The sequence below is a fragment of the Schistocerca cancellata genome, chromosome 5 (assembly GCF_023864275.1).
Source record: "Schistocerca cancellata isolate TAMUIC-IGC-003103 chromosome 5, iqSchCanc2.1, whole genome shotgun sequence".
NCBI lineage: Eukaryota > Metazoa > Arthropoda > Insecta > Orthoptera > Acrididae > Schistocerca > Schistocerca cancellata.
Window position 1 is genome coordinate 433314936 of NC_064630.1, and position 27867 is coordinate 433342802.

General features: G+C 40.9%; 1 protein-coding gene across 1 annotated transcript in view; it reads right to left on the reverse strand.

Annotated features, from left to right (window-relative positions):
- Window positions 1–4255: 4255 nt before the first annotated feature.
- Window positions 4256–27867, reverse strand: part of LOC126189040 (cell growth-regulating nucleolar protein) — a 69186-nt gene continuing 45574 nt past the window's right edge. Inside the window, exons 4-5 of the mRNA XM_049930892.1 lie at window positions 25181–26240; window positions 4256–4596 (exon numbers count right to left, since the gene is read on the reverse strand). Of these exons, the coding sequence (XP_049786849.1) occupies window positions 4328–4596; window positions 25181–26240 (1329 nt within the window). The 3' untranslated portion in view covers window positions 4256–4327. The remainder of the gene's footprint in view (window positions 4597–25180; window positions 26241–27867) is intronic.

Below are 27867 nucleotides of genomic sequence, written 5' to 3' on the forward strand. Positions count from 1 at the left end.
CTGGGTATTCCTCTTCGATCTCAACCAGAAATTCTTTAAATTGGCGATGTGTGAGTCCATGCGAGCGAAGATAATTAACCGTTCGAAGAACTGTGTACATAACGTTTTTTTATGTTGGCAATCTTCGCACAAAGTGCCTCCTGGTGTATCAGACAATGAACTGCCGCGAATAAGGAACAGCCAACTTCAGCCATTTTTGACCTCACGTAACTCAGAAATCCAGTGTGTATCCCTTGTAGCACAGAGGCTCCATCCCTTGATACACTGGTCAGGAGTACCCGTTTTAAACCCATTGACACTAAAACGTTTTCCACAGCTAGAAAAATATCCAAACCCGTGGTTGTGTCTTTTAATGGTATAAGATCGAGAAACTCTTCTGTGACACGGAGATTGTCATCGACACCTTGAATGAATATGATGAGCTGAGATAAGTCCGTAACGTCCGCGGACTTGTCAAGAGCGATAGAAAGTGAAATGAAGTTCGCCGCTCTCTCCATTAATTGCTGCTCCATATCTGAGACCATATCTTAGACTCTGTGAGCAACAGTTTGAGGCGAAAGAGCTATTTTTTCAAATTTTTCCGTGAGGTCTGGTGGACAAATACAAGCCGCCGAGTCGACCAGGCAATTCTTGATGAGATTCCCAGCAGCAAAGGGTTTCCATGCTTTCCCTATTCTCGGCAATCATTTGTAACTTGCGCACAAACTTTGCCCACCTGTTCGCTGCTCGTACCACACCCAATAAGAACATACAATTAATTTCGTACAATCCTGTTTTTGAAACATTTTTATCACTTTAACAATTAATTGTTTCATTCATTGAAACTCAAATAAAAAACTAACAAAAAAGATTGATTTTAGATACGTTTTCCCGCAGTTCCGCTGAAATGGACAGCGATGTGTGGTCGCAAAATAAATTTTTATCTATTGCAATATTTGCGTACAGCGGCATGGCGAGGCTCGGCGGGCGGTCTGCACGGCCAGCTAAGCGACACTGCTCGGCCACTGCGACAACATCCGAATTAGCCCGGGGCACTGGCCGGGTGGATGAATCTTACAACTAGCGGAGTCCTTCTAACAGGTAATCCCTGTAGTTCAAAATCACAGTGGTGGCACCTTTGTTGTCAGGTAGTATTATACGACAGTGGTTTGAAAAGTTCTCGGAACACAATAGAAAAAAAGTACTTACATCATTGAAACTTTGTTTTATTTTTCAATGTAGTCTCCTTGTATATTAATGCACTTAGTTCAACAATGTTCCAGTGCCTTGATCCCATCTAGAAAATGTGTTTCCTCCAGGCCTGCAAAATAGTGGTCAACTCCAGCTATCAATTCTTCGTTTTAAATGAATCTTCGTCCACCAAGAAAAATTTTCAGTTCTGGGAAGAGATGGAAGTCTGACGGAGCCATATCAGGTGAATAAGGTGGGTGTGGCAATAATTCATACCTTAGTTCATGTAATTTTGCCATGGCAATGGCACGTGTGTGGGTGTGCATTGTCTTGATGGAAGATGACTTTCTTCCTTGCTAAATACGACCTTTTTTCGCTTATCTTCTATTGCAATTTGTCCAGGAGGTTAGCATAGTATTCTACAGTAATTGTTTGCCCAGTGGGGAGATAATCTACAAACATAATCCCCTTTGCATCCCAGAACACTGATGCCATGATCTTTCCCAATGAAGGAATTGTCTTTGCTTTCTTTGGTGTCGGAGAATCAGCAAGTTTCCACTGCTTTGACTGTTGTTTTGTCTCTGGGGTACAGTAGTGCACCCAAATTTCATCTGTGGTCACAACACGGTGCAAAAAATCTTGTTCGTTTCTCCTAAAACGGGCCAAATGTTGTTCCGATATGTCCATTCTCATGCGTTTTTGATCCAGTGTCAATAGTCGCGGCACCCATCTATTTTTTCATTTCTAATTCTTCAATTAAAGTATAATATACACTTTCAGATGGCATCTGGCAAGCAAGAGCAACATCATGCACTACCAACTGATGATCCTGAATGACTATTTTGTGCACTTTTGCAAAGATTTCTGGAGTACTAACGCATCTTGGCCGACCACTGAACGGATCATCATCTATCCTCTCCCAACCAAATTTAATTCATTTGTCCACTTGGCAACAGTTGAATATGAAGGAGTAGAGTCCACCAGTGTATTCTGGAAATTGTCATGAACGTCCTTTGCTTTCATATCTTTCTTTACAAAGTACCTAATCACTGCTCGAATCTTGATTTTTTACATCTCCGCAAATCACTATGCGGGAACAACAACAGAACCATGTCACCGCCACAGCTCTCTTCCAAGAGCACTGACGTGGCACATGTTCACAGGTAACAGTCCAATGAATATCACATGAACAACTCGTTGCGCTAGTGTTGACCTCTCGTGGTGATTCCAAGAACTTTTGAAAACACCCTCCTAAGGTTATGATAAGTTTTTTAGTTGGTGGATTGCAGTTCTTTCTGTAGAAGTATCATTAGCTTCCATGTTGAGGGATTTCGGGTAAGTCCTTTGGAATACTTCTGTGAGACTAACATCATTTGGAGGAAAGGTTCACTACTACTTCAGGTCTGTTTAGGGAAGAAAATCAGTCATGCCCTTTCGAAAACAATCCTCCTGGATTTTGCCTTAATCAATTTTGGCAAACCATGGCAATCCTAAATTTGGATTGCTGGACAGGATTTGAAAGATCTTTCTCTCAAATGACAGCCCAGTGTGCTAACCAGTGCACCGCATCACTCATCTGGGGTTACATTAAGGATAAAGTGTTTTCATCAGTTCCTGATGTGCAAATTATTATGGCACAAATGCTGTTGAAGTAGTGGAGAAGAGATGTCGGCAAAGACATGAAGAGAAACTGATTACCACCTGAGATGTTAAATGGGCACCAAATGGAGCACAGGTGGAAATGTGGCTACCGTGTGCAACAAACTGTATAACTGTATCCAATATAGTTTCTCAGAAATAAATTTTTGTAATACAGGAACAAATTTATGCTTACTCTGTATAACACTGCTGAAAGAGCACGAGATTTTCTGTTGTTTCATTGGTAATAATTTTGTTAAAGTTAGTTGGTTGATTGGAAACTCCCATAGTGTGGTTGTATATAAAACACTACAATGACAGATTTCGTGCAAGTCAAAAATTGGTTGGAATTTAGATAAGACCACTGTCTTAAGAATTAAAGTTATCTTCCTTTGGTATCAATGTTACTTTAGATCATGTTCTGTCAGTCGGAGTTATTCCTTTTGGACTGTGCGGCGACAAAGATAGTCACGCTATGTCCAACATCAGCACAAGTAAAGCAAAGATATCTTTGTGCCATACACTACCCCAAGGAACATCAACGACCCGAATATCCAACATAACAATAATGTCTCAACTAAATTTATGTTATTTGTAATGGTATTCATTTTATCTGTTAAAATGTTAGACCAAGTCCAAGTTAGAGTCACTGAATATTAAGAGAAGAATATATTGTGTGTTTATCTTCAAGTTGTTGAACTACGCCTTTAAAAGAATTGTAAATTAACAAGAAACTCCTGACACATGCTCCTTATAGATTGTGGAGCATTATCATATATTGAGCATGAAAAACTGGGGTTGTGTCTACAGTAGTTCAGTATATTGGCAACTATAGGTATCTACAGTCGCAGATGAAGCAATTGCTCAGTTAGCTCCATAATGCTGAATGGGAACCATTTAAGAGTTTTTCATGACATAGAAGAAGGAAAATACAGACTGTTTAAGAGAGTCATGAACTCTTGCATTACACCACATAACTGCAAAGAATATTATGTATCATTCATTTCTTCAGAGGCAACACACAGTATCAAAAGTCTTCACTGCACATAAAACATACAATATTTACTGCCCACAAAATTAAAATTTTGAGAACTGACTCCACATATTTCCTTCTTCTACGTTATTAAAAATTCTTAAATTGTTTCCATTCAGCAGCATGGAGCTAACTGAGCAATCTTTTCATTTGTGACTGGAGGTCACTTGTCACCAATATACTGAACTATCATACACATGTAACTGGCAACCCGGTTTTTCACACTCAATGTATGAAGCTGCTCCACAATCAATAGAAGACAGATGGAAGCTGCTGATCACAGAGGGAGAACAAAATTATTGCTGCCACGTAGTATTACATTTTTATGATTTCTTAATGTTTGGCAGCAGACAAACAGCACATCAATATGCTAAATCTGTATCTTCATATTACAAAAATAAAGATGTAAAGGTGTCAATAAAAATCAATACTTTTATTTGTATTTTATGTACAAATATGTCAATGCTTTTTAATAAAGTCACCACTTTATTCTGCAAGTTTCACAACCTCCTTGTGTACTATGATGCCTGGAACTTTAGGCAACTTCTTATTGAATTTTACAGTAAGTTTGTCCTCACTTTCTGCACTACAACAACAGTTTTGGTATTCTGCCACAATCTTTTTACGCAGTCGTTTCACTGGTATCTCACCACCTTTAGATCGTACTACTTCCAATATTGCTTCATTCCATTGAAACTTCTGTAAGCCATTAGTGTTCTCAGCTGCGACACATATTTCTTCAACCTGTTCGTCACCTGTAGGGACAACAATAATAAAATTTTATAAGCAGCAGCCATCAAAAACCTAGATTCTAGTGTACATTTCAAAATACACTTTTTGGAAAAGTAACTGTCACTATCTATGGTGTCATTCTTATACTGATAATGACTCACTGGCCACTCCATGACAGATGAGTGAGGACATGGTATTGATCAAGGGTCTGACTATAACACAAAATTAGTCATGCCACTCATTTACTTGTTGGTTTCCTAGCATTAGATTAATATGGAATTACATTTTGCTATATAAACATACACTGAAGGGAAAAATTCTGATATCTATCATCTTTCAATCACTACACTTTTCTCAGTAAACTGCAGAGTACACTGCCTTACACCTGAGCATTTTGATACTTCAATTCTTTTCCTTCCTACTCATCTGTCCTTAATCAGAGATATTAGGGTGTGCAAATCAGTGAACTGTTCCATTTCATATCTCTGCAATGTGTTATACCCAGGTATTTGTATGCGTTGGCTGATTCCAACAGTGACTCATTGATATAGTCATAGGATACTACTATTTTTTTTTTTTTCATTTTGTGAAGTGCAAAATTTTACATTTCTGAACATTTAGAGCAAGTTGCAAATCTCTGCACCATGTTGAAATCTTATCAATAATGTAAAATCAGATGACAATTATTTACTTACTGTTAGTGTGAAACACTTTGACAAATGTGGCAGATCATTTTGAACTATGGAGGTTTCCATTTATTTACTGTGATGCTCACAGAATATCCAGTTTAATTTTATATTTCAAAAAATGGAAAATGCAGGATGGAATAACAATATTGCAAAAATCCAACACAATCTCCAGTCTCTCCTCAAATCCTTAGGCCCATCCTATAACTAACCAACCAACCAACCAACCTACCTACCTACCTACCCCCTCCATCAGTGCCCACACTCCTATCTTCTACGTGCTTCCTGAAGTCCATAAACCGAACCACCCAGGATGCCCCATTATGGCTGGTTACTGTGCCCCCAATGAGAGATTATCCGCTCCTGTAGATCAATACCATCAATATAAAAAACACCAACCATTTCCTTCACTGATTCTCCACAGTTCCTGTCCCTTCACCACACAAACCCCTGCTCATCACTGTCAATGACACCTCCCTCTTTATTAACATCTCCAGTGCCTACGGTCTAGCTCCTATTGACACTGCCTTTCCCATCACCTGACACCAAACCAACAACCTCCTTCGTGGTCACCTCACGTTCAATTACTTTTTCTGTGAAGGCATCACCACATGGCACCACCCAATGCAAACCTATTCATGGTCCATGTAGATGAATCCTTCCTAACCACCCAAATCCCTCACCTGGTTCAGATCTATTGATGACATTTTCATGATCTGGACTGAGAGTGAAGACATCCTATCCATATTCCTCCAGAACATTGGCACCTTCTCCATTTGCTTCACCTGGCCCTCCTCAACTCAACCACCTTGATGTTACCTCTACTTTAAGAGTGTCTTCACCAGTACCTTGATCCACATCAAACCTACCAACCACTAGCAATATCTCCACTTCAACAGCTGCCACCCATTCTATACCAGAAGTCCCTTCCATTCAGCCTAGTCACCCACGGCCGTCACATTAGTGAAGATGAGCAGTCCCCCCCCCCCCCCCCCACCCCCCAAATATACCAAAAGTCTCACTGAGGCTTCACAAACTGATACTCTCCCAACCTTGTACAGAAACAGATCTCACATGCATTGTCTCTCTAGTGACAAGGAGCACTCCCCTCATGACTCACCACCACCAACTGTATCAGATTCTCTGCCAGGGCCCTGAAATGAGGAATATCCATTCCACTCCATCCACAGTGGTACTCCACTGACCTCTGAACCTACCCAATATTCTTTTTCATCCATACCCCACCCCTGCTTGCCTCATGGCTCATATCCCTCCTGTAACTGACCTAGATGCAAGACCTGTCTCATACATCCTCCCACCATGACCTACTCCAGTCCAGTTGCAGACATCACCTATCCCATCAAAGACAGGACTATCTGCGAAAGTAGTCATGTGACCTGCAAACTAAGCTGCAACCACTGTGATGCTTTCTACATGCGCCTCACAACCAATTATCTGTATGCCTAAATGAACTGCATCAAAAAACTGTGGCCGAGAGACAGCTGGACCACCGAGGTGCTGAAAATGCTGCTCAACTCAATGTGCTTCACTTCAATGACTGCTTCACACTAAAGCCACCTGGACCCATACAACCAACACCACCTTTTCTGAATTGAACAGGTGGAAACTCTCCCTGCAGTATATCCTACATTCCTGAAGCCCCGTCGCCCAAACTTCCTGTAGTCCCTGTTCTGCAACCACCTGTCCCCTTCCCTGTACCCACTCCAGCACTACTCAGCCTTCTATTCCACCTGTGCACTCACTAGTCTCCCCCCCCCCCCCCCCCTCACTCCTCTACTTCCCTCTCCAAAACCTTCCCACTGCACCTAGCAGTCCTGCCCTGTCCTAACTGCCACCCTACATCTCCCATAAAGCAGCACTATACCTTCTACTACCCTTCCCCTACTATCCCTCCTCCTTGTCCTTTTCTACTTTAGAAGAAAGCCTTTTGGTCGAATGCTCAAACGTACAGCAGCTCAAATGTTGTGGCTCTGTGACTAAATGTCTCCTTTTAATTTTATTTTTAAATTAATATCAGCAGTAGTACTTGTTTAGGAAGGGATGCCATAAAGTATGTCACTGCATCTTCAGACAGAAAGCATGTTTTTAATGAGTAAAACTGGATGTTGCTCTTCCATTAAATTACTTCATTGTATTTTCTTTTTAGTCTAACTCATCTGCAATTATAAAAAGTGAACAGCAGATTGTTTACATCATGAACAACACATATTAACAAAATGAGGATGTCTGCATTTCTACTTGAAGTTTCTGCTACCAATAAATATCTGATTATGCAACAACATTACAATTTATTTTCTGCGACACATTCTAAAATCTACAAGCCTTTATCAACAATGAACTAAAAATGAAAGAATTTTAATTCACAGCCAGCTGCAAACGTTCTGATCCAACATCTCTTCAGCAGCTTGCATGTCAAATTTATGCTTTTTTTCTCGCAAGACTGGGTGGACCCTGTCCCTGACTTCCACACGCTGAAAAAAATGGAAGAAAGTTGCCAGGAACCAAATCTTACATTTTCACATCAGCAACCTGTGATGGTAACATCTAGCCTGTGAATCACTGAATAATCTACACAAATTTTTCTATTGAAATCAGTCAGATCAACAGATTTAAACAAAATAGCGTGATTTCCTCCTCAATCCATTACATGATGTGCAGACCTAACAGTTTGTCTCTACTGGAAACAAAAGGCAAAATTTCCATCTCTGCCTCAGCCCATGGGCGTATTTGGCACCCTTGGTGTGCTGTGTAACTGATGTAAGAAGCTTGCTTATTGTCTATTAAATGTGTGAAATATGAGAGCGTTATGCTGTTAAAATTCATGTGGATCTAGAAAACAAATAACGCTGTGATTATTTAAAATCCAATTGTGACTATGTCCGTGTGGTCACAACAGGGTCCTTATCTGTCTAACCTGTGCAGTACACAGGCTGTTTTGTTTGTCATAAGTGTCAAACACAGAACAGCCACACGGCTTTGTCACACTGAACAGTACTGTTATGGGATAAAAAAGTGGAACAGTTGGTCAGGGCAAAACAAAGTTAACTATCACAAACAACGCACTGACCAAGATCGACATAATTAACAAAATCTGTGTACCATATACTGAGGCTGTCAACTCAGATCAGGATCTAAGACTGGCCCAATGTAAATTGTGAAATTTAGGCAATTTTAAATGCAAGAAAATGGAGAACAGATTTGGTTAAGAAACTGTCATGAACTTTTTTCAAATGTTGTGGGTATGATATATATGAGAGCAAAATTTGTTTCAAAATTAAAACTGATTCATTATGGATGTGGAACATTGCAACAGTGATGAATAAAGGTTTACCGAAATACTGCAACCAGTCGCCTTTTTTGCACATAAACACACCCCTCTCCCATATGCCTACATAAATTTTAAACAAAGACACATGCTAAGCACTGATGTTTAATTTCTAAGCAATAACCAATATTAATTAAGTAAAAAGAAAAGTCAAATGTAATTTCAGTACTAAAATATCATAATATTAGTCTGACAGACTTTCTAAATAGCACATGTCAACTTTCCAATCTGAATACATGTTACTTTTGTAATAATGAATCTAATATAAATCAGTATATATTTACAGTCACCAATATGCAATGTGAGTGCTGAGCAAAGGAAGTCTCTGCCCCAACACATTGTTTTAACATAATTTTAGCCACGCCTTTTGATTTATTTGCATTCTGTAATGCATGCGGGAGTTGCTATGTATTGCAAAGTTTGTGTATTGCAATAGATTTACTGTTACTGGAAAATATACATTTTGTTTTCCAGGGTATGTTTTCTAGAGTAACGTGTATCAGGAATAATCCCATGAATGTTAATAACTGTAAGTCAATCTCATGATATAAATAATTCTTGTAATATTCAGTGTTTGCTTGGTTCGTTTTTATATCCTGCCAGTGCCACATGACACCCAAAATGCCCAAACATTAGTTATGTGCACCATCTGATGGTGAAACGCTTTGCGATTCAAAACCAGTCTGATAAACAAAAACTGAAGAATAACAGAAGGAAATTGGTTGCAGTTATTTCTGGAAAACTTCGCTCCAAAATTGTCTAACTTCAAACAAAAACAGTGACACATGCATGTTGCTCAGGGGACACTGGATGAAGTCTACAACAGTGCATGCAGAACTACTGAAACTTGTCATAACAGATGATACAATATGTCATATGTTCTCTAAACCAAGGCTCAGTAGTCCTCGTGGATGCATTCTAGGTGCCAAAAATGAAGACTCCTCGCGTATAGTCAAAAGTGAAAGTTTTTCTCATTTGTTTATTCAATTTTAATGGCACAGTGCACAATGAGTTCCTCGCACAAGTGTGAATGATCAGTGTGAGTGCTTACAAGCTCAGTGTCTTTTGTGTGAAGCAATCCAGATGATTAAAAGGGAAATAAAATATTTATTAAAGAAGACAGACTCTGTGGCAAAACAATTCATGGTTTTTGCACCATAACGCACCTGCTTGCACTCTGTTCCTTGTTTGTGATTTTGTTAAATAATTACTTTCACAACCAGCTCAACAAATGAAGATGTGATGCATTCCTTCCAATTGACAGTTTTATGTGTAGCATGAGAGACTACATAACTGAGAACACGGGCTACTTAAGAATTCACGATTGAGAAAGGTAGGCAGGTAGGTAGGTAGGTAGGTAGCAGTTTAATATCATGTTGATGTCAATGGAAACATACCATTGCTTACAAAAGATCAAGCTCATTACAAAGTTTTGCAAAGACTTAAATCAACTGTGAATTGTAGATTGATAGTCTCATTAAAACCCAAAATTTTAAAATTGTGTCTACAGACAAACTGGCCACTGAATTTTGAAGAAAGCTTATCAAGAAGTTACCAAATTAGCAGAGAATTCTATACTGCTACCATGCAGTCAAATGATTTTAAATATTTCAAGAGGAGTGAGTGTCACATTCAGAAGGTGTCCTAGTTTTGAGCCATTCTGTGCACTAACTATTGGGAGCCAATGAGCTATGGTATTCTCCCAGGCATGTTGCTTTAACATTGAACAATGACAGCTCGTTCAGGTTGCGCTTTGCCCACCTTTCAGTGGCAATACCATTTTACTCATCGTTGCCTGCAGCAACGTTCTGCAATGTTTGGTAAAATGGAAGGTGCCCCCACTCCCCAGGCATGCATAAGGAAACATGTGCTCCATACATGCACCCCTCCTCCCTCTCTCTCTCTCTCTCTCTCTCTCTCTCTCTCTCTCTCTCTCTCTCATACAGCAAGAATGAAGCTCACATATGGAACTGATCAAGTATTTTCCATGCAAATACCATATGCTGTAGCAAATACAGTATTTTTCAAGTGATTATTGCGTCCTTTAGTGCATAAGTGTACTTGAAAGTAATTGAAATATGAGAAGACGAGGTAACAGAGCAGTATACTGAAGATGCAATACACACACAAAAAAAGTGTCATCTCCTGTTAATATCCTGAAGGATTCCTTTATAGCAAAAGCCCCACAACTGGAATCTGACCCGAGATACACTCAAATGAAGGATATTAGAATGTACATGTTACATTGTGTGAAGTCCAAAAAGAGTAAGTTCCATATATACATCCCACACAAAACAGTGTGTGCTTCAATTACAACACTAATAACAACGAAACAAGGGAAAATACAGGATGGAATAACAACAATTTTATGAAAAGGACAGAGTACTACTCACCACACGGACAAGGCACTGAATCACAGCCAGGCTCAATGAAAAGTGTGCCTGTCTGTTACTAATAACAATGATAATCATTTACAGGAATATAACGTGCTACAGAAAATGGGAGTTTAACTACATCACTTACTTACAAGTAGTGTGACAGAAGACCACAAATAAAGTAGAAGTACAAGGGGCGATCACAGCCAATTTCAGTTGAAAAAACGCGGAATTTGTTGTGGGACATCAAGGAACATTCCTGCTTCAGCTCCTATAGTTTCCTGACATTCCAATAGGTGGCAGCACTATACATAGTCTTCAAAATGACATCTAAAATGGAGACGTGCTCCAAGCAGAAGGTTGACACTGAGTTTCTTCATGTGGAAATCCAGAGGATCATAGATGTTAATAAAAACTTGTAGAATGCCTACAGTGACCTGGCAGTGAACAAAAGCACAGTGATGTATTGGCTGAGATATGTCACTATCACAATAAGGTCATACAAACCTGTCCAATCTCTCACGTCAGTCATCAGCACATAGCAACGGCTCCTGCAACGATGGTACGCGTGCACACTATTGCGATGCAATCGACAGATCACAATCAAACACCTCACTGCTCGACTGGACATCTCTGTTGTTAGTGCTTACACACTTGTCCACCAGTTGGGGTACTCAAAGGAGTGTGCCCATTGTGTGCCTTGCTGCCTAAAAGAAGACCGTAAAAGAGCAAAGGATCATCTGTGCAGAGTAGACTTGTGTTACAAGTCTGATCATGAAAATATTTTGTTGAACATCACAAGCGGTGTAATATGGTTCCTCACTTCAAACTGGAAACAAAACAGCAGTCCGTGGAGTGGTGCCAAGCCATCTCTTCTTTGAAGAAAAACTTCAAAGCAGACCCTCAGCTAGTGAAGTCATGGCAATGCTCTTCTGAAACTCAGAAGGGGTTATTCTATTCGATGTCCTCCTCGTGATCTAACGATCAGCTGTGTAGTGTCCTGTACTACTCTTAGAAAAACTGAAAGAACAACTTCAGCGTATTCATTGCCACTAAAATCAAACCACCTTTTCCTTCTGCATGACAATGCAAGGCCTCTCACAAATCTGTGAAATTGGGAGCAGCTCAGAAAAATTCATTGAACTGTTCTTCTTCATCCACCCTATAATCCACATCTTGCACCTCCCAACTTCCATCTGTTTGGCCCTATGAAGGATGAACTCCAAGTTAAGCAGTACACGGATGACGGAGAGGTTATTGATGAAGCAAGACGTAGGCTCCGACATCGACCAGTAAATAGGTACCGTGTAGTCATACGGGCCTGCCCAGTAAGGTGGTGTCAGGCCATTGCATTGAACAGAGATTATGTTGAAAAACAGGGTTTTGTAGCCAAAAGAGTGAGGAAAAATATGGTGTATTTTAATCCTGAATCAAACTAATATGCCTTCAGAAAAAGAATGTTTTGTCTTACTTACTGAATGACCTCACAGAACAAAAAGGCCATCCAATGCCACCATCCAAATACACCAGGTTGTAAGTGGAGTGTGCTCTATACAAGATTGCATGTCAACCTCATATAGGGCAGCAAAACAGGTAAAATTTTCAAAGTTCCAGAACAAAGTTATCTTGCTACATTAAGGCAATGTCAACATGAGGCGGCCGCAATGTAAACATGTCGCCGTCAAGATGGGATCGGGATGAGACAGGCAGCAGACTTCAGCAGAATGATTGGCTCAGAGCAGTGAAACAGGGTCACTTAACCTTCCTTATGTGACAAAATAAAGGCTAGGGCAAAAGCAACGAACAGTACCGAGAGCTTTTACGAACCAAACTACTGATGCCTTCATAATAGCAAGCCCTATGCAGTCATGACTAATGATGTCAGGTAAAAATTAGCCACTACTTTGCTCCATAAATACTCCAGCAGTTTAGCTCTTAAGACAGTCAAGTCAGATGGATCGATGGCGTACATGACATCTGCACTCGATTTCCTGTTTGCAGCAAAATGACATCTGACACAAACCTGTTGTAGATTTCCTGCACACTATGGACAACAACAGTCACTACTTAGAGAGATGGCTACCTCACCATATTCACCAGTTGTAGAGTTCAATATCACAGTCTGTCTCTGTCACAGATGGGACGACCAGGAGGTCTTTCTGTTCCAGGGATCAGGACACCAGCATTCCTGACATTCCAGAGGACTGAATAGGGCCTACCTGGACGGCAGACCAATATTGTCTAACTTCATTGCAACTGTCATCACAGTATGAAGGATGACGAAAAAAAAGATGGTAAGCGGGAGCCAACAGAGTACCTCCCAAGTCAGTGTGTGTGTAAGTTCAATACACTCACCACTATTACTCAGGGTGTCACAGTGTCATGCTGCAGCCAGTATCACCGCAAGCAGCGAACTGCCAGTGTCAAAGTCAGCTGGAATGAAGTGTGTAGTGTTAGCTGCCTTGAGCGATTCCTCAGTGGGCATTTGCAGACAATGCAACTCCGAGGCAAGACAATAGCCTTATTTTTATGGAAAATAATAACTAATTGTGACTCTTCTTTCACAGTACCTATCAGTGACCACAGGCCACCACCATCCTTCCAAGAAAAACTGGCAAGGAGCGAACTGGGAGAGTGCCTCCTGACCCAGAACCAACTCTATTTACACCCTCCTAATAGTTGCGTCTTGCAGTCTCTATATACATAAACGACCTAACAGGCAGGGCGAACAGCATTCATACTATTTGCTGGTGATGCTGTAGTGTAGGGTAAGATGTTGTCATTGAGTGACTGTAGATGGATACCAGATGACAGCCAAAATTTCTAGTTGGTGTGATGAACGGCAGCAAGCTCTAATGTAAAAAACTGAGTTAATGCAGATGAATAGAAAAAAAGCATTAATAGTGTGCTGCTTGGTACAATCTGGTCAAATATCTAGGTATAATGCAAAGCGACATGAAACAGAATGAGCATGTAAGGGTTGTAATAGGGATGGCAAATGGTCAGCTACAGTTTAATGGAAGAATTTTAGGAAAGTTTGCTTCACTTGTAAAGGAGACCACAAACAGAACACTAGTGCAATCCATTCTAGTGCGCTGCTTGATCAACATGCAATTATTAGATATGCTTCGGAACTACTCAAACTGGAATTCCTGGAGGGAAGGCGACATTTTTTAGGAACACTACTGAGAAAATTAAGAGAACTGGTATTTGAACAATACAACTACTGTCAAGGTGCTCTTTGCGTAAGGATCACAAAGACTGATAACAGAAATTACGGCTCATTTGGAGGCATATAGACACTTGTTTTTCCCCTCACTATTTGCAAGTGGAACAGGAAAGGAAAGGAGATATCAGTAGTGATACAAGCTATCTGCCTCCACTTCCAGACAACAGCTTGCGAAGTATGTACGTAGATGTATCTATAATTACTGTAATCACTGATGAATCTGGAAGGATTAAGGATTATTGCTCTGCCTGTTCCTCAAATTTTCTGAAACTGGTGATGGGCGATATGAGCTCCCGATCTGCATTATGTTTAATAGTTCTGGAGAAAGCACACATAAATAAATGTGCCAATTAGTTTGATTATTTCATGCTTCGAAGCTGTTGACTAGCCAAATTTTCAGAAATGAAAAGATGTCTCTATAAATGGCAGATTGTGACAAAGCATTTATAGGCTCCAAGAAATATCAATGTGGAGTGATATAACTTTTGAAATTCAAAATATAATTCAGGGAAACAAAAGCAGTAATAAATAATTCAAAATATCTCAAGATCCAGATGACAAATGCGAGATAGCATTTAATCTGAATGGAGAAAGGAAATTCAACAGCAAGTGTCAGTAAAGTTAGGAATACAAAATGTAAATTGCAAGAACAACATGAGAGAGAGGAAATCAGACACAGGTGTAGTCCAATTGGGAACAATGGCAGTTCGCACATGTCACAGCACAGACGGGAATTTCACTGTTGACGATTCCAAGTGAGTTGCGGTACGCGCATGCTTTTCACTTGGAGGAAGGATATATCCTGCAAATTATCTCTATCGCTTGCTTATGTATGATTTATCATTTACCACCACCATCAGCAACGATAACTCATAGCAAATGAAATAGAAATTTACTGAAAAACTCACTATGATCACATTTAATACTCTCAATTAGCTATGGAATTCACAGCAGAGCACTCTGAACACTACTGAACGCTCGTTAGTTGTCATAGTATGCATGATGTATGTGCGGAAAACAAGCCTACATTCGACCGTCGCTGTTTGTGACTCCAACTATAGCAGTAAAGAGCAGCAGAAATGAGAACAGGAAACAGTTACAGATAAGTCAAAATAACTCAAGCTTTAATTCTTGGAATTTGCTGTTCCAGTGTACAGAAATCTGGACTGGAGATAAACATTTGACTTTTCTCTATTACACCTTTCAAATATTTCTTTCCCTTCCTCTTCTTTCACATCATCATTTAATGTCATATACAACAAAATCTCTAATTTTTGCATTAATATTTACGTTCCATCAATCTTTTTCCATTTATCTCTGGTCCTTTGAAAATGTACTTTTGATTAGATAGCACAAAACATTCATTTCCCCAACTTAAAAAACTCCCTGTATCTAAAACTCACGTAACACTACAAAGTATTGTAAGCTGCATAAGAAAAATAAGCAAGAATTCAAGCTGTCAGATGACAGACAAGTTGCTCAGCAGATGACAACTATTCATCTGTGTACACATTTTCAGACTGTTTCATAGATATATTTGTATCACAACAAACCTATGTGATGCAGAGAAGCATGGTTGGTTGGTTTGGGGTATAAAGGTAACAAACTACAGGGTGATCAGTCCCTTTTTCCTGATGCAAGCAACGCTCAAGGTACAAAAGCACCCATCATACCTAGAGAGAAAACGAATGGGATCGGTCCCTTTTTCCTGATGCAAGCAAGGCTCAAGGTACAAAAACACCCATCATACCTAAAGAGAAAATGAATGGAAAAAACAAACATACACCACAAGGAAAAGTAAAGAAGGTATTAAAACCATAGAGCAGATGGTCTGGGCTGGCTGATCACAATAATAAAAGAGGATGAGTCAGCCACTCTGCAACACATTAAAATGTCCACCACAAAAAGAAGGCGAATGAACACATGTAGGGAAAAGAATACCAAGACAAACAAAGGCAAAGGAAGTGCTACAGAGTTAAAATGGAGGGCAGGTGGCGACCTCAGAGAGGAGGCTACATGCCACCCTTAGATGGTATGACACCCCCCCCCCCCACACACACACAAACGAATAAAACTTAAAACTAAATCTGCTGTTGAGGCATTGTTACCCAACACCAAAGGTAGGGTGCAGGGAAGGTAGAAGCCTGTCACAGAGTGGTTAAAAGTGGGCAGTCCAGCAAGATGTAGAGGACAGTCATATGTGTGCCACAGTGACACAGAGGTGGATCCTCGCGACGGAGGTAGCTATGTAAGGCCAATGCGGAGCCGGCAGAGAACCACAGAGTCCCTGCGAGAGGCCCGCATGGAGGTCTTCCACACATTTGTAGTCTCCTTAAGGGCACACAGTTTGTTGTGCGTGCTGTGAGATTATGCCATTCCGTCTCCCAAAGCTGAAAAACCTTGTGGAGTAATAGCGATCGCAGGTCAGTTACAGGAATGCCGATCTCCAGAAGTGGTTTCCGTGTAGCCTGTTTGGCCAGCCTGCCGGAAAGTTCATTTTCTGCGATTTTGATGTGACCTGGGATCCACGCAAACACCACGGAATGACTGGACCGTTCCAGGGCATAGATGGACTCCTGGATGGTCGCTACCAAAGGATGGCAGGGGTAGCACTGGCCGATAGCGTGTAGGCTGCTCAAGGAGTCAGTACAGAGCAGAAACTACTCTCTAGGGCATGTGCGGATGTGCTCATTAGCATGGAAAATGGCCGCCAGCTCTGCAGTGAAAACACTGCTACCATCTGGCAAGGAGTGCTGTTCAATATCTCCTCCTCATGGAAGCCACGTGAAGCCAACGTGACCATCAGCCACTGAGCCATCAGTGTAAACCACTTCATGGTCCCAGTATATGTCAAGAACTGAGAGGAAGTGACAGCGGAGATCCGCAGTGTTAGATGAGTCCTTAGGACCATGTTAAAGGTCCTGGCGAAGTTTCGGCCTAGGTGTACACCATGAAGGAGTACATGAATGGATCTTGAGTACAGATGGTAAAGACAAGGACTTCACTTCAGACAGAAGAGATCGGATGCAAACCACAATCGTAAGCCCTGACCTGGGCCTCCAATGCAGGAGATGAACCGCCGTGGATGGGAAAAGGAGACGGTAATTCAGATGCTCAGGAGAACTACGAATGTGTGCAACGTAACTGGCGAGCAGTTGTGCATGCCCAATATTCAATGGACGGACTCCGGCCTCAACCAGGACGCTGGTCATCGGACTTATCCTAAAAGCTCCTGTTGGTGTTGCTCAGGCGGTGGAGGGCATTGAGGTGCTGCCAGCACTTCTGCTTCAGTTGACGAAGATGAGGAAGCCATATCAATAAGGCGTCGAAAACCAGTCCTAAAAATCAATATGTCTCCATTACAGTTAGAGAATCATCATTAAGGTAAAGTTATGGATCTGGATGAGTGGTACAACACCAACAGAAGAGCCGAAAACTGGAAACCGTGGGCTAGAGCCCATAACTGCGCCTTGTGGATGGCTTCCTGTAGGCGCCACTTAGCAACACCAGTATTGGAGGAGCAGTATGAAATGCAGAAGTCATCTGCATACAAAGAAGGTGTAACCGAAGGCCTGACAGCTGCTGCTAGACCATTAATGCCACTAAAAACAGAGATACACTCAATACAGAGCCCTGCAGGACCCCATTCTCCTGGATATGGGGGGGGGGGGGGGGGGAAACTATGGGAGGCACCTACTTGGACACGGAAAGTATGGAGCGATAGGAAATTTTGGATAAAAATCAGGAACGGGCCCCGGAGACCCCACTCACATAATGTGGCAAGGATATGATGTCAACAGGTCGTGTCGTAAGCTTTTCGTAAATAAAAAAAAGACGGCAACAAGTTGTTGGCATTTGGAAAAGGCTGTTCATATGGCAGACTCAAGGGAAACTGGATTATCCATGGTAGAGTGACCCTGGCAGAAACCGCCCTGGCATGGAGCCAGTAGTCCACATGACCCCAGGACCCAACACAACCGCCAACTTACCATATGTCCTAACAGCTTACAAAGAATGTTAGTGAGGCTGATGGGCTGATAGCTGTCCACATCAAGTGGGTTTTTACTGGGGTTAAGCACTGGAATGATGGTGGTCTCCCACCATTGTGATGGAAAGACACCATCGCACCAGATCCGGTTGATGATGACGAGAAGATGTCACTTGTAGTCAGATGAGAGATGTTTGATTATCTGACTGTGGATCCAATCTGGCCCAGCAGCTGTGTCAGGGCAATGTGCAAGGACACTGAGGAGCTCCCACTATGTATATGGATCATTATAGGGCTCACTGTGACATTCAGTGAACACGAGGGCTTTCCTTTTCATCTGCTGTTTGAGGGTGCAAAATGCTGGGGGATAATTCTCTGACGCGTAGGCTCGAGCAAAGTGCTCAGAAATTGCATTTGCATCAGTAGATAACATGTCATTGATGTTAATGCAAGTAACACCTGTCAGGGGTCTGGTACCCACAGACACGTCTGATCTTCGTCCAGACTTGGGAAGGTGACGTATGGCACCCAATGGTCAAGATGTACCTCTCCCAACACTCCTGTTTCACTCTTTTTATAAGCTGGTGAACGTGGGCACTGAGCTGTTTGAAAGCTAGTAGGTGCTCGAGGGAAGGGTGCCACTAATGTTGCAGTAGAGATCGCCGACACTCTTTAATGGCCTCAGCGATTTCTGGCGAACACCAAGGTACTGACGTTCAAGGGATTGTGTTTTCTGCCACAGAAATGAACGTTCTAGTGACCTGCTCAACTACCACATTGATGGTACCATGTGGGCGAGACTCAACGGTGACAGTAGCATTGAAAGCTTCGCAGTCTGCCTTGTTTAGAGCCCATCTTGGTAGACGTCCAGGGGAATGGTGCTGGGGGTGTGACAGGAAGATGGGAAAGTGGTTACTACCACACAAGTCATCATCGGCTCTCCAGTGGACTGGTGGGAGAAGTCCTGGGCTGCACAGGGATAAATTAATGGCCAAGTAAGTGCCATGAACCACACAGAAATGTATGGAGGGCCCATTATTTAAGAGGCAGAGGTTGAGTTGAGACAGGAAAGTTTCGACATCTCTACCTCAGCCAGTAAGCACAGTGCCACCCCACAAGGGGTTATGGGCAATAAAATCTCCCAAAGGTTTAGGGAGGTGATGAATCAGTGCAGCCAATGCATTTAGGGGTACAGCACCATCTGGAGGAAGATATACATTGCAGACAGTAATTTCCTGCGTCGTCCTTATCCTGACAGCCACAGCTTCAAGAGGGTTTGATGGGGCACAGGTTCACTGCATATCCAGTTCAGGACATAGACACAAACTCCACCAGACACTCTATTATAGTCACTACAGTTCTTTTAATATCCCCTATAGCGTGAAAGGTAGGGGTCCGCATTGCGGGGAACCAGGTTTTCTGGAGGGCAATGAAGAAAGCAGGTGTAAAGCTTAACAGTTGCCGTAGCTCAGCCAGGTGGTGGAAAAAAACGCAGCAATTACACTGGGGAATGATGTTATCGTGAGGCTGGGAAGGCATGAAGCTTGCAAGGAGGCAGGTTACGCTCTTCAGGGTCACCTGCTGCCACTGATTGAGTATTTGTATCCATTCCTATTGTGGACGAGGCATCAGTGACATCCAAGTCCTAAGATGACGCTGAGATCTCCACCCCATCAGCAGGTGCAGAACTGGTAGGAAGTGGTGGTGCTGAGGCCACTGGAAGGTCCTTTTTCTTAACAGACTTCTTTGTTTGCTTGCCCTCTTGCTTCTCTTTAGGGGCATGCTGGGAGGACTTCTCTGAAGTAGCTCCAGGCATGGAGGAAGACCGTGAAGCTCTTTGTCCAGCAGCTTTTGGCTCCTTTAGCCACTGGCGAGTGTCTGCTGTGGCGTTAGTGGAGACCTTCGAAGAGAGGGTACCAAGGGACCCCTTCTGCAAGAGAGGAGCTGGAGGATGCTGTTCCTTCTCCGACTGGGGGGAGGTAACTGATGTCCTGTGTGTTTGGGGGGGGGGGGGGGGTGCTTGCTCCCGAAGTAGGTACTTTGGGAGCAACGGAAGGAGATTTTCCCTCTACCACCAAGAGGGCAGATGTATTCTGGAGGCCCGGAGGGGCCACTGTTCGTGGCACAGAGTGTGGTACGACATACCTGTGATGGGGACAGTAATGTAGCTGCAGCATATGTGGACGTCAACCGAATGCGGTGTAATCATTCAAATTTATGTTTATCCTCTTGGTCAACTGGTCCAGGGTCTTGTACTCCATAATTTTCCGCTCCTTTTGGAGTACTGTGCAGTCTGGCAAACAGGGGGACTACTGCTCTCAGCAGTTGATACAAGCGAGAGGAGGCACACAGGGAGTGTCTGGATGCAGTGGATGTCCGCAGTCTCGACACATGGCATTGGAAGTACAGTGGGAAAACATGTGCCCGAATTTCCAGCACTTAAAGCACCACACAGAGGGAGGGACATATGGTTCAACATCACAGTGGTAGACTATCACCTTGGCCTTTTCAGGCAATGAATCACCCTCAAAGGCCACGATGAAGGGACCTGTAGAAACCATGTTGTCTTTGGGTCCCCTGTAAACACGTCAGATGAAATGAACGCCCCACCGTTCTAGATTGGCACGGAGCTCATTGTCAGACTACAAGAGGAGGTCACAATGGAAAATAATCCCCTGGACCATGTTGAGGCTTTCGTGGGGAGTGACAGAAACAGGAATATCACCCATCCGGTCACAAGTGAGTATCACTTGGGATTGGGCTGGAGATGCTGTCTGAATCAAGACTGCACCGCTTCTCATCTTGGACAGCGCTGTCGCTTCCCCAAACTTATCCTCATGATGTTCAACAAAAAACTGAAGCTTCACAGGTAGAAACAAGTCCCTGTCCATTCTGTTACAGACTAAATACTGAGGCAAATATGGCTCTCTTCTTTCTACTTTTATGATACATCTTTTATATAATTCATTAGGGTTCTTTTAGAGAATAAAATGCTGTACCAAAAGAAAGGGAAGTCATTTTACTGCAGGAATGATGTGTGACAACATACTAATAACTTTTAGCCACTACTGCTGATACCTGAATGAAACTGTCCAATTTACTAACTATAATTTTATCAATTGTCAGCAAACTATTATCTTACTGCTACATCTCAAATTAATCAGCATGAACATGTGCATCATCCCCTACATTATTAGATTTTAGCTGGCATGAATTGTTATTTTGTACTGAAGCAAATTGTCTACAGTTATTTCAGAAAGTCCAGTATTAGTGTGTATAAAGGCGCAGCCTGAGACTGGAAGGGGATACAACTGTGACCACACAAGACACCAGACCTGTGCAGCAAACCTACCACCCATTTGTTTCACCTTAGGGTATTATTTGCATGTGAGCCCTCTGTGCAGTAGTTGTTCCTTGGACTGTCAATTTTTTTAGTGCAATTCCAAGAACATTTAACATACCAAATTTGAATTTCTTACATTTTAGCCACAAGGGAACTTGACAAACCATCTGGACTCATCTGCAGATCGAGGATTGGTCGGGACTTTTAATTACTTGCGTTATCCCCAGGTGTGACTTACGGAATTATTTTGTGGAACAACAAACAAACAGGACTTTTATTTAGCCTCCAACAGCTCAACATTAGCACTCAGGGCGTAGGTACTTTTTAATTAAAATTTTGTCTATACTGTGTGGGGCTCACAAGTCAGTCTACAGACTTAAATATTTTAGTTTCAAGCAAATTTAGACCAGGACTCTGCTCGGTACTCAGTTCAGGCTCACAGTACGCACCACTGAGCACTATTTATGAAACCATTCTAATAAACTTTCAATTCTCTTATTACAAACAGTTCATCTCAATTACAGCAGTTTCAGTACTTCACTTGATCACTATCTTAATACTTATTTATCGTACTTCCAGAAAATTTATTTATGAAAGTAATGATGTAACCAACCTCTTTGAGAACTAAGAGCCATCAACAACGCAACTGCAATTTTCATTCAATCAGTAATATCAGAGGTGACTTCAGATGTTATTTTATTAACCCCGGGGACGCACATAGTGCTCTAAAGTCAGAACCAATAATGCTTAGCACAAATAAAAAAGTACACAGCCACAGCAGCAGTTTTTTTTATGGAGGATTATCACAACAAGATTAAAAAAAATAGTTTCTTGTGTCATGGCTATGACTGTGTGCATTCTTGTTTCAAAATCTAAACGATGACTTACAAATTTCACACTGTAATAAAATTAATAAGGCATGAATTATTTTTTCATAGAATTCTTTAAAAACCTTGGAATATTTTTGCAGCATTATGACCCAAAACATCTTTCAGACAAGTAATGCAAGGTTGAAACACAATTTTAAATTGCATTCTTACTCATAAAAAATGTTTTTTAAATGCAGAGCCATTCGAAAGGAGTTGCTGGTTCTCATGTTTCAAAAAGAGAAGTTTCAGAACTGTTTCAATACACTTCTGGAAGTTTATTCATTACTAAAAAACCACAGACTTTCTTGTTTACTTTACTGAATGGACTACTTACTATGACTGTAATAAGGCAACTGAAGAGGAGCCTCACTGCACTCATGTCTTCATTTAAGAGAAGAAAATGTGTGGTCTACAAAATTATTACTGATATCACCAGACGAACACTTAATATCAAAGTGGGTACTGTGTTGTCAGATATTCATATACTAGGGCTTTCGTAGAAGTACCTGACCTAACAAAGAACACACAAAAAAGTTGGGAAAAACATTTATTTCTCTATATACCCCCTTTTGGCTCGATACACTTTTCCCTGCAATGTTCAATAGCTTTGATAGCGTGATCATGCTGAGAACCATCAAGTTCCACAAAATAGCCTTCAACTGCAGTCTTCACCTCTTTTTTTTTTTTTTTTTTTTTTTTTGCAAGTCTATTGTCACCAAGCTATTTCTTCAAGTTTGGAAATAGAAAATAATCAGTGGGCTAAAATCAGTGAATGGGATCCATGAGGAAGCAATTCCAAAGTTAACTCATTGATTTTGGCCATGGTGATAATGGATTTGTGAACTGGTACAATGTCTTGATTAAACAAAACTTTATTTTTAGCAAAGTCTGTTTTTGCTTGAGTTCACCACTCAAACACTGCAGTAATTTGTGTAATACTCACCATGGATAGCTTTTCCTTTCTGAAGGTAATCAATGAAAATTATCCCATGTGAATAGATAGAAGAAAAAAAAACTGATAGATGGAACTGTCTTTACCTTCTTTGGAACCAATTCTCCCCTTTCAATCTACTGTTTTGACTATTCCTTCATCTCAGGTGTGAAGTGATGGACCCTTGTTTCACCATGGTTATGAATTGATGCAAAAACTTGGGTTTATTGCAGTGAAAAATCCTCATGAAGCTGATTTTGTTCCACTGTGACACATGGCACCCATCTTGTGCACAGCTTCCTCATGATGAAATTTTCAGTCAGTATGTACGACTTTCTTTCACAGGACTGATGATCTCAGCTCTTAAGTCCCATAGTGCTCAGAGCCATTTGAACCAACTCTCCTTCAAATCCTTATGATGCCTGCTAGCTTGCGCACTTTCAGTGGATCTCGCCAAAAACCGTTTTATGAATTTTCTTCATAATTTCTGGCATATTCACCTCATTTGGTCACACCTGGGCAGGTTGCACGGGCTCACTTAAACTCTGCCACCCAATATTTTACTTTAGTACATGAAGGAGCACACTCCCACAGAGAAAAATCTAGCTTAGCTTTAACATTAGCTGGACTAAGACTTTTCAAATGAATGTACTGTATGACATAATAATGACCAGTTTGATTCACATTCACTAATTTGCTGCGAGCGTCCACTGTTGATGGTTGCCAAACAAATACTATACAACGTAAAATCGTCAAACTTCAAATTTAAGCTTTATAAAGTTCGTACTTTCCATCACAGTAATTTGTTTAATACAAGAACCACTATCTATATGTCAGGTCGGCTCCCTGGGACAGTCCTCGTATTCACAGAAAAAAAACCACACAAACACAAGCTTTTTAAATGGAATTAACTGAAACTCTGCCACTCTGTATAGGTGGAAATATTACTAGCTATATTGTGTGAAATTACTGAATAATTCAAATTCTAGAAACTTTTATTCGATACAAAATAGGAACATTTATTTGCCAGTAGTCAAAACCTAAAGAACTGGAGAAGGGCAAGAAGCAAAAACCAACCTCTTGCTCTTGCAATTATGATTAGAACTTTCAGCATGTGAAACAAGGAGACAGAAAATGTGAAGTAAGAACAATTATTATAATAGAAGAAAGTCTGGGACACAATGAATCTAATGGTGTACAGGAAAACACTAACAACAGGACAAAATAGCCAATAGAAAGGCTCGTTAATTTTAATGATGTTAAATTTATAGAAGAAATTCAGCAACACTGGAATTTTTCAGAGTGCCTTTATAATAGAATTGACCTCTCAATGATTGAATTGTGTGTCCTCTTTCCCTGGCAGAATTACAGAGGCATGTTAAGGACATACAACCAGCTGATTCCCAGGGCCTATCTAGCCATACAAATTTACCTTACTATATAAGTAATAAGATGTTCAGTTGCTGTATGAAAGGACATGCGATTTCACATCCTGAATTAGGAAAACATAGAACATGCATTACAGGACTTTCTTCCATCTACCTTCTGCTCTGTCTTACTACCCTCTATTTTTAACATTCACTTGAAGCAAATATTTGAAAGTTAAAGCCCTAGAGTAAACTTGTGTAAAATGATTTTTAAGGTGTACCTTACAGCCCGTTCCAGAACTTTCCAATCCAAAATTGGTACGCACTCCCCACTTGGTCTTTTACTCTGCTGCCATAGGTAATATTATTAATAATTTCAGTCTAAACCTGGATCAGACAGGCAATAATGTACAGAAATTTTGATTTACTCAGCATTACTGTAAATAATGAATTAATGATTATACGTTTTTTACCTTGTTCTTTTTTCTTCTTCTTCTTCTTCAAAGGCTCAGCAAATTGGTCATCATCTAACTGCCGTTTTTTCTTAGGTTTTATTGGCACTTCTTCAGAATGCACTCCTGTGACACTATTTACATTGTTATCTAATCCATTTACATCTTTATCTTTCTTAGACTTCTTTTTCTTTCTGTTTTGTCCATCATCATCATCATCATCTTCCTCCAGAGGCTGATCATTGAACTGACTATTTTCAATTTCTTTTAGTTCAGCTTCATACTTCTCCCTCTTCTTTTTCTCTTTTTTCTGCTTCTTTGTTAATGTCACATCTTCCTGTTTTCCTTCAAGTTCTTGTATTTCACCACCTTCTAACACTTCAGTTCCAGTCTCCTTTTTATCCTCTTTCGTTTTCCTTTTTGGTGTAATTTGAGATTCTTCATTGACTTCTATAAGGATGGTTTCGTTTTGTTTTACTGGAGCTTGAAAATTCCCACTTGCATGACTCTCAATATCATCCATAATTTCACTTCTATTTTCTTTTTTATTCTTTTTCTTCTTTGCTTTCTCCTTTGGTGTAATTTCACTTGTAACTTCCATTGAAGTGTTTTCATTTAGTACTCCTGCAGCTTGTAAATTCCCATTTTCTTGGGTTTCACTACCATCCACAGTTTCTGTTTTGTTCCTTTTCTTCTTCTTTTTACTCTTTGTTGTATCTTCACATTCCTGATCAATGTCCATGGCAGTTTCATTTTGTTTCTCTGCTGCTTGTACACTCTCATCTGCATCTTTCTCAGTAATGTCTATAGCTTCATCTTTTGACTTTCTCTTCCTCTTCTTTGTTTTATCCTTTGGTGTGGCTTCACATTCTTCAACTATTTCCACAGACAAGTCTCCATTTTGTTTGTGGGAATCCTTACCCACATCAGCAGTAGAATCTTCTTTCTTTGTCTCAACAACTTTGTCTGTAGTAGATGTTTCCACACTTTCTTTCACTCGTTTATGCTCCTTCTCCAATAAATCCCAAAGCTGGTCTAAATCATGTGGAGCGAGTTTGATGTGATTGCTTTTTAAGAAGTTCTGAAAAAATAATAAGTAATTTTGAAGAAATTTTGACCATAATTTTATAGTTTTGTATGGAGACATGAAAGAATGTACACAAATAAGAAAACTACACAAATAAGAAAAATCTAGATAAAAATGTATTAGAAGCGAGAAATAAAGAAAATCTTATTAGTTTTTCTTAATTCTTGGTCATAATTAACACACATTTATAAAATGATCAACAGACATTTACTAAAAATCCTCCATGATACCGTTTTTGTTATTTTACACCATCATGAACGTCAGCCTGAAGTTAACCACAAACAGTGCAAACATTTTATGTCCGTCTTATCTACATAATGTTGGACTACCTGAAAACACTGCTTTGAACTTGTACTAAGCTTTCATAAATTGTGTCGTCCTCACTTTACCAAGCAAAGACTGGTTGACACACAACAGTTTCGCTATCTAATTGGTCACAGTTAGCATTAGGTAAGTAACGAAAAGTACAACGGAGCTGTTATGTATATTAACTGCCCGAATACACATTGGCAGATACCAACTGAAATCACCAATAATTCACAGACACGATACCACAAACAGTGACTCTCACAATAATTTGCGGCTACTCGGGTAGCAGAGTACTTGTGGCGTGCACATGGGGGTTTTTTAGGCTAGGCAATAGTGCGAGGTCTCCTGATGAACACTCACCAGTCGACGTGCAGGCAGGGAAATCAGGACGCACTCAGTGTAAAGACACTTCAGCTATCAAGATATTAGCAGTAAATTTTCAGAGTGTTCGGAATAAAGTTCTTGAATTTACTGCCCTCCACGGAGCGGGTGGTGCGCAAATTATTCTCGGGACTGAGACTTGGCTGAACCAGGGAAGTGTGGTAGGTCCGCTGTTGTTTTCTATCTACATAAATGATCATTTGGATAGCGTGGATAGCAATGTGCGGCTGTTTGCTGTGATGGTGTGGTGTACAGGAAGGTGTCGTCGTTGAGTGACTGTAGGAGGATACAAGATGACTTGGACAGGATTTGTGATTGGTGTGAAGAATGGCAGCTAACTCTAAATATAGATAAATGTAAATTAATGCAGATGAATAGGAAAAAGAATCCTGTAATGTTTGAATACTCCATTAGTAGTGTAGCGCTTGACACAGTCATGTCTATTAAATATTTAGGCGTAACATTGCAGAGCGATAAGAAGTGGGACAAGCATGTAATGGCAGTTGTGGGGAAGATGGATAGTCGTCTTCGGTTCATTGGTAGAATTTTGGGAAGATGTGGTTCATCTGCAAAGGAGACCGCTTATAAAACAGTAATACGACCTATTCTTGAGTACTGCTCGAGCATTTGGGATCCCTATCAGATCGGATTGAGGGAGGACATAGAAGCAATTCAGAGGTGGGCTGCTAGATTTGTTACTGGTAGGTTTGATCATCACGCATGTGTTACGGAAATGCTTCAGGAACTCGGGGGGGGAGTCTCTAGAGGAAAGTGAATCGCTACTGAGGAAATTTAGAGAACCAGCATTTGAGGCCGACTGCAGTACAATTTTACTGCTGCCAACTTACATATCGCAGAAAGACCACAAAGATAAGATAAGAGAGATTAGGGCTCGTACAGAGGCATATAGGCAGTCATTTTTCCCTCATTC